This window comes from Pygoscelis adeliae, unplaced genomic scaffold (genome assembly GCF_000699105.1).
Source record: "Pygoscelis adeliae isolate BGI_AS28 unplaced genomic scaffold, ASM69910v1 Scaffold358, whole genome shotgun sequence".
In the NCBI taxonomy this organism is placed as follows: Eukaryota; Metazoa; Chordata; class Aves; order Sphenisciformes; family Spheniscidae; genus Pygoscelis; species Pygoscelis adeliae.
In genome coordinates this window covers 3,059,657-3,066,370 of record NW_008825429.1, presented here as the reverse complement: position 1 = coordinate 3,066,370, position 6,714 = coordinate 3,059,657, and the positions used below count along the sequence as shown (strand labels likewise).

At 46.7% G+C, this 6,714-nt stretch overlaps 1 protein-coding gene across 1 annotated transcript in view; it reads left to right on the top strand.

Annotated features, from left to right (window-relative positions):
- ACADS (acyl-CoA dehydrogenase, C-2 to C-3 short chain) overlaps positions 1–6,714 on the top strand; it is a 16,687-nt gene that overhangs the window by 1,315 nt on the left and 8,658 nt on the right. Inside the window, exons 2-4 of the mRNA XM_009330866.1 lie at positions 476–589; positions 1,110–1,221; positions 1,462–1,634. Coding sequence (XP_009329141.1) covers positions 476–589; positions 1,110–1,221; positions 1,462–1,634 — 399 coding nt within the window. The remainder of the gene's footprint in view (positions 1–475; positions 590–1,109; positions 1,222–1,461; positions 1,635–6,714) is intronic.

Genomic DNA, 6,714 nt, shown 5'->3' with positions numbered 1-6,714 from the left:
GGTCCGGTCCGTGCCCCTGGGGCGGAGGAGAGGGCGGCGGGAGCGTCGGAGCTTGAGCGACCCGGATCAGCGCTGCCAGCCGGTGCGCTGGCGCTGGAAGCGGCTGAGGAGCGTGCGCGCTGGCCGGCGCTGGCTGCAGCAGCGCGGTGTGCTCCTGCCTTCAGCTTTGTTACAACTTCCAGAAAGTTTGGGGTGTTTGGGTTTTGGGTTTTTTGTTTTTTTTTTTGTTTTTCCTCTGGGCTGCTGATCTGTACTTTTCTGTCCCGATCCCTTCCCTTTCTTGCTCTGCTACCTGGCGCCTAGCGTGCCTTTGTTTCTTCTAGCCTCAATTTTGTCCTGCTTTCATGAAGCTTCTGCAAAACAACTTGCAGTACGTATCTTAACAGGCTGGGACTAACAAAAAAAGAAATTCCTTTGGTAATTGCCCAGAGATCTTTTGAAATGCTACTGTATGTTTTCTCTCTCTCTTTTCTAGATTATTTATGCAAACCTGAGGACAACATTTACAACATTGACTTCACCAGGTTTAAGATCCGGGACCTTGAAACTGGCACAGTGCTGTTTGAAATTGCAAAGCCATCTGCTTCAGGTATGTCATGCTAACATTGCAGGGAGGCTAGAGAGACTCGGAGAGCTGAGAAGTTGCAATGCAGGACCCATGCAAACCAAGCAGAAAGGTCCTTCGATATGTCCTGGTGACTAAATTCCTCTCCTTTAAGCATAGGGCTGTGTTCACCTCTGCTGAGAAACTTGTTGTCATAAAAATGTGAAGCGATTATCATGCGATGGGGGAGTACTATCAACTGCAAATCTTCCCTTGCTGGCTGGTTATGGTACAGAGTTTCTTTCATGTGCTTTGGCGCTTGTGAGGGGGGATATCCTGTGAGGTTGAGGGTGGTTTCGGCTCCGGAGGCACCAAGGCTGTGCCAGCTGTCACAGCAGATCTTTTCTTTATTACTTAGTGTCAGTATGAGTCTTAGACCAACTATTAAACACCTTTATGTTCAGTGCCTAAGTAATAGCCAGCTTGTCCTGATAACACCCGCTAGCCAGTATTACCTTACCTGTACGCTATTAGCAGAATAAGTCTGAGCTGGTGCATTTTCTAGAGCAAGATGACGAGGACGAAGACGACAACAGTGAACTGGACGCTAGTGCAGGCCGCTTTGTTCGTTACCAGTTCACCCCAGCATTTCTCCGTCTTCGGACTGTTGGTGCAACGTGAGTATAAGTTCACCGAAAGAAGGGAGAATCAGATGTTTACAAAGTGTCACTTGACAGTTTATGACAAAACTGAGTCAAAGGCTAGAGAGGACCCATCTTACACTACAAATATCAAAGTCTCTCTTTCTGGAATGATCTGTTGGATTCTTGTGTAGCCTCGGGTCCAAGGCTCTGTTCTTCCCAATAGGAAGAGAGGTATGTCGTCTTAGCTGTTTTTTTCCTACTTTTTGCATACAGAGTGGAATTCACAGTGGGAGAAAAGCCAGTGTCAAACTTTCGAATGATTGAGAGACATTACTTCCGAGATCGCTTGCTGAAGAACTTTGACTTTGATTTTGGCTTCTGCATCCCCAGTAGCAGGAACACATGTGAACACATTTATGAATTCCCTCAGCTCTCAGAAGACCTTAGTGAGTATCTCCTTTTCCACACTGAGTTGTGTTTTGTTTGTGCGTGTGCATATGCTCATTTTTCCCCCCCCTCTACTTGTGAAAGAAGTTGGGACTGGGATGGGGGGGACAGGGATAGATACAGGTTCCTGGTTTAAGCTGTGTGTAATCTTGACTGAATTACAGATTTGTGCTGCAAATTCTCCTTCTTTGAAAATGAAAGCCTAAGACAACCTGTGTTGTCAAGTCACAGGCTGCAACAACCGATCAGAGTCACAGGGCTGACATGCCTAACAGTGTAGCCCAGAAGATAACAAAACCCTGAAAAAAGGTTCCCTTGGTAGCCACGCATCTGTTTTCAGCACTTGCTTGTTAGGACTTGAGCCTCCTGCTTTGGAACAGAACTGGCTCTTCTCTGAGAGGTGTGTTTTTGAGCCTACCAAGATCTCTGCAAATATACATTGCGCAGGGTATGTTTGACCTCAGGGGGTGGATAGAGCAGGAGCACGTGGGCCCTTCTGTGGCTGCCTAGGTGCGGGAGGAGGCGCAGAGTTTGTACCCCGCCTGTGTACGTGTGGGGAGTGCCACCGCTTTTTCGTTTGCGGATTGCAACCTCTCTGCTTACAGGCGTGATTGCTGCTCTGCTCTAGTGGTGGCTCTGACAGTTTCTAAGGTCGTCTTGTGTGAGATTACTCCATCCCCCTTTGTTTGCTTTTGACAGCACTTGTCCTGTAAATAGGAAGAATAGGAAGGGACAGGCTAGAGCTTTTGAAGTGTGCTCAGCAGAGCAGTTTGCTTCTCTTACTTGGGTAGAGCAGAGCATCAGCCTGGTAAATCCAGCAGAGTGGCAGAGTCCTTTTTACTCTGACTTTGTGCTGTCCAGTGGAACGTGGCAGGCTTTTGAATGTAATTGAGCTTTCTCTTTCACAGTCCGTCTGATGGTTGAAAATCCCTATGAGACCCGCTCAGACAGCTTTTACTTTGTGGACAACAAGTTGATTATGCACAACAAGGCCGACTATGCTTACAATGGAGGACAGTAATCATTCTATGTCCACTGGATGCTGTGCTGCCGTTAACTGTTCCAGATGTCCAGGAGTGGACTGGAGTTGCCGTCTCGTGCAACAAGGCTTCTTGCCAAACCTTTTCTCCTTGCATGAGGCTGAAAACATGAAGCAAAGATGACAGCTCATGAAAGTAAAGGAAATCTCCCTGCAACACTTCTCTATCCGACGCTCAACGTATCCTGCCTCTCATTCTCTGTTTCTGGTTACCTTCTGGTACCTTGGTTAGGTCATGGGTCAGAGGCACTGTTAGAAAAATATTGCTGTTACAGTCTTTATAGTAGGTTGCACTTTTAGTGCTTCTGCTGTTTCACCTGTTGGGTAACTGCCCTCTTTCAAGAGGTCAGATTGTTTGGGTAAGCTATTTCTTAGCAGGAAAATTTTCCCCCTCCAAGTAGCCAGTGACGCCTGAAGAGCAGATCTCTTCTTCAGTTGGATAGATCATCTCTTTAGTGCACAGTGGTTTAGTTTGTAGCATGGCTGAGATTGCTTTTTAGGGTGCATCCCAATATTCTCCAGTGGGAAAGATAAGAGACTAATTCAGCTTCTAAGCAGTGTAGGAATCTTCCTTCTGCCTCCAGGGGCCTGAGGTGCCCCTGAGAACAGTTCAATCTGTATCTTGCCGGAGATTTCACTAATGTTACGAGAGAGGGAAAAAGGGGCTTTATCCAGGTTGGTCATCGAGTCAGTCTGATAGCATTTCTATTTGAGCTTTTGTGAGCAAACTGTTGAATTTTGGAGCTCAGGGGTCAGCCTTAGACCGGAAGTTAATCTCACTGTATTTACCATTTCTCCCGCTTCCCTTTGTGTAGGAATCTTGGCTCCTGCTACAGAATGTATTGCTTTTTAGATCGACAGCACATTGTCAGTCTAGTTGGGGTGAAGGGGAGGCGTCAGTCTAGTGGGGCTTAGAGGAAAAAGGGAGAATGTGAAAAATCACTTGAAAAATGTGTAGGAAGCAGAGCTTCCTAGGCTTCAATCTCTGTATACTTTTAAACCTGAATGATCTGTCAGAGGTGCTGGAAGGAGAGATGGTGGTGTTACCAGCTCATTTGCTTTGTTTCAGTTGAGGAATTAGTAGCTAAAAGCTTCCCGGGTCAGATCGCTCAGTCTTACGGAGTGGGATTCTTACAAAGTGAGAATTTATATGATTCTCTTTCTAATTGTTTGAGTTTCCATCACTGCTTTGCCTACTTAGCTGCTTATTTATGGCTTAGGAAGTTCTGCTGAGTTAGTTACTGCCAGACCAGAGGGTGTATTTCACAGCTGCGTTTGGGATCTGGCGATAGGAAATAGCATCATGCAGTGGGAAGAGGAGACCCATGTCTTCCCGGCAGCCGTGCTGGAGCCCAGCTCCTGACCATGCAAAATCTCAACTAACAAAGCCCTTTTCTGCCTATTTTGCTGGCTCTCAAGACTGGCATTTTTCCTGTCCCCAGCTGGGCTGGTCAGTCGTGTCTCTTGTACGTGGGAGTTAGGTTCCATCTAGACTAGAGGCGTTTGGTGGTATTAGTTCCACTTGTTCCTTGAGATGGTTGAAATCTAACTCCTTGGTGGATACAGTTGGTTACCTGTTGTGTTGAGAAAGATTCAGCATGGTTTATGTTTTAGCAGGATTAAGTGGGGTGGGCATCACAGCCCAGAGCCTGTTAATGCGTAGAAAGCAATAGGAAACCACTGCCTTTACCTTGCAAATTAATGATGTTAACTTTGGCGTAGAAGATCAGCTGGCATCAGGGTAAGCAGTGAAAGTATGTGGGGTGGCAGCCATGAAAGAATCTCCAGCTCTTGGGAAGATACTTAATTATGATTAACCACAACAAATGACCTGTTCTGGGTGGAGCATGAGTCATGAGCAACCACAACAAATGTCTTGGGAATGCGGAGGGGCAGGGTCTGCGTGGTTGAAAGATGAAGAACAGTTCTGCTACCATCGATCCCCTCCAGCATCTCCGAAGGCGCTTTGGCAATCCTGTTTAGTTATTTCAGAATTAGTTAAAGCTGCTTGTAAGGTGGAGCTGGAGATGCCTCTTGCATCTCCAGAGAGATGCAGATGAGAGCTGGAGATGCCTCTTGATTGTCTTCAGAAGGCCTCGTGCCGTGCTGGTGAGGTGGGAAACATTTGTTTTGATGGAGAACAGGTAGTTACTTGTGACAAGGCAGAACTGCCTGGAAGTGTGTTTTTCATCCTGAAGTGTTCCGAGATGCTCAGGATAGTGTCTGAAGAGCCTGCTAGTTATACCCTGGGAAATTTTAGCATATTGAGCTGAGTTTGTATGTAGTATAAATCCAGGTGCCTTTAAATGTTACTTTTATCTCATTTTCCATACAAAGCAACCTCTTGCTTTTTTTATGAGTGTGATGATCCCCATCTGTTTTCTATGTCACTGTGTAAAGGTTCTTAAAAGGAAGATAGACTGTTGCCAGAGTGAGCAGCAGAAATTACTGTGGGAGCTGTTAGCAGTAGTCAGTGTGCAGCTCTGCACGGTCGGGGTATTTGTAGGGGTGTGGGTGCCATCTAGCCGCTGCTTTGCAGAATGCGACTAAGAGCAGGAGAGCACTCTGCCCGATGTAAATGAGGCATTTGATGCTTATAGGAAAGCGGATTCCTGTCTTTAGTCATTATCTCTGCCAGTAGCGATGAGAAAAAAAGCGTTGAAGCAGTTGCTTTCCCATTGGTGAATGTACCAGCTATTCAGCCATAAAAAAAGGAAAACTGGAGGAAAATCGGAAGACTTGCAGGCAGCGCTAGCACCCCTCAGTTTCTAGGTGAATTTGCTTGCTTTGCCAAATTAGAAGGTCTTTGCCCAAAAAGCATGCTGCAGAAAAAAAGTCCCTACAAGAGGGCAACCCAGCACTGAAAAATTTGATTGTAGTCCAGAAAGTCAGGGATTTCCAAACTCCTGTCCCCACGTCGGCCGCTTCGCTAAGGTTCCTTTTCTCTTAGATGCTTTCTATAAAGTGTCTTCTCTTTGTGGCAGGGATGATGTCTTTGGTAAATACGGTTTAACAGAGCATCTTCCTTCTGGATTGTGTGCTCTGATGCTTTAATGATGGGTCAAAGCTACTCATGCCAGTTGAGCTAGGAAGATATTCCAGTGGGATCTCATCCTTGTGAGGTGGATGGTCTGTCCTAGCCAGGTGCTGAACGCAAGGGAGATGCTTTCAGTGTCAGTTAAAGTTTGAGCAAGGGAAAAGGTATCTGTGCAGACAGCTTCTCTCAGGTCGCGTGCTGAGTTGGAAAGAGAAAAGAGCTGGGATCATACTGTGTTCTGCTATAATAAAAAAAGGGACCAAACCCACAAACTCATGTTAAATGTTTCCAGTATTTGTCCTCTTAGGACCAGGACCTCTTTTTCACATTTTTGAGGCAAGCGCTTTGGATCCATGCAAGCAAGCTTCCTGGACAGCTATTTTCATGATTGACTGAGGAATACATATTGCACCTTGTGAAGGAAGGTCATCTCTTGTCGTATGGACTGGGTACTGCTGTCCCTGTCCTCCTTTTTTGGTAGGAAGTGTCTTCCTTTGTGTGCTTTCCGTAGGATTTTCAATGTCTCCTGCTGCAGAGAAGCAGCAGCAGCCTCCTCTCTGGTGCTTGAGGATGTTTATTCCGCTTATCCGAGGGTTCAGGAAGAATAAAACAAGTGTTCAGAAGGCAGAAATGAATGAAGAAGGTGGTGATGGTGAAGCAGTAAGGTCCAAACGTGGTAACTCTACTTCTCAGCTCTGTGTTCCATTACATCCTCTTCAGCTGTTTCCCAGTGTTTGCCTTCTGCCCTGCTGTCCTGTCACATCAAGCTACCGAGCCTGGAGCGTGGCCCAGTGTCGGGTGTAATCCTCGGACTTGAGCGCTGCGATCTCCCCGTAGCTTTATGATGAGGACAGGGCTAAGGGACAGCTGCCTGGCGGAGTCATCGCCTCTTCCTCTGCAGCAAAGGATGAAACGAACACCAGCAAACGCCATCTCCGCCTGCCCGGATCTCAGTGCTGTTACAGAACATGCGTTTGTATCTCTCACAGTGTGGCCTTTGGGC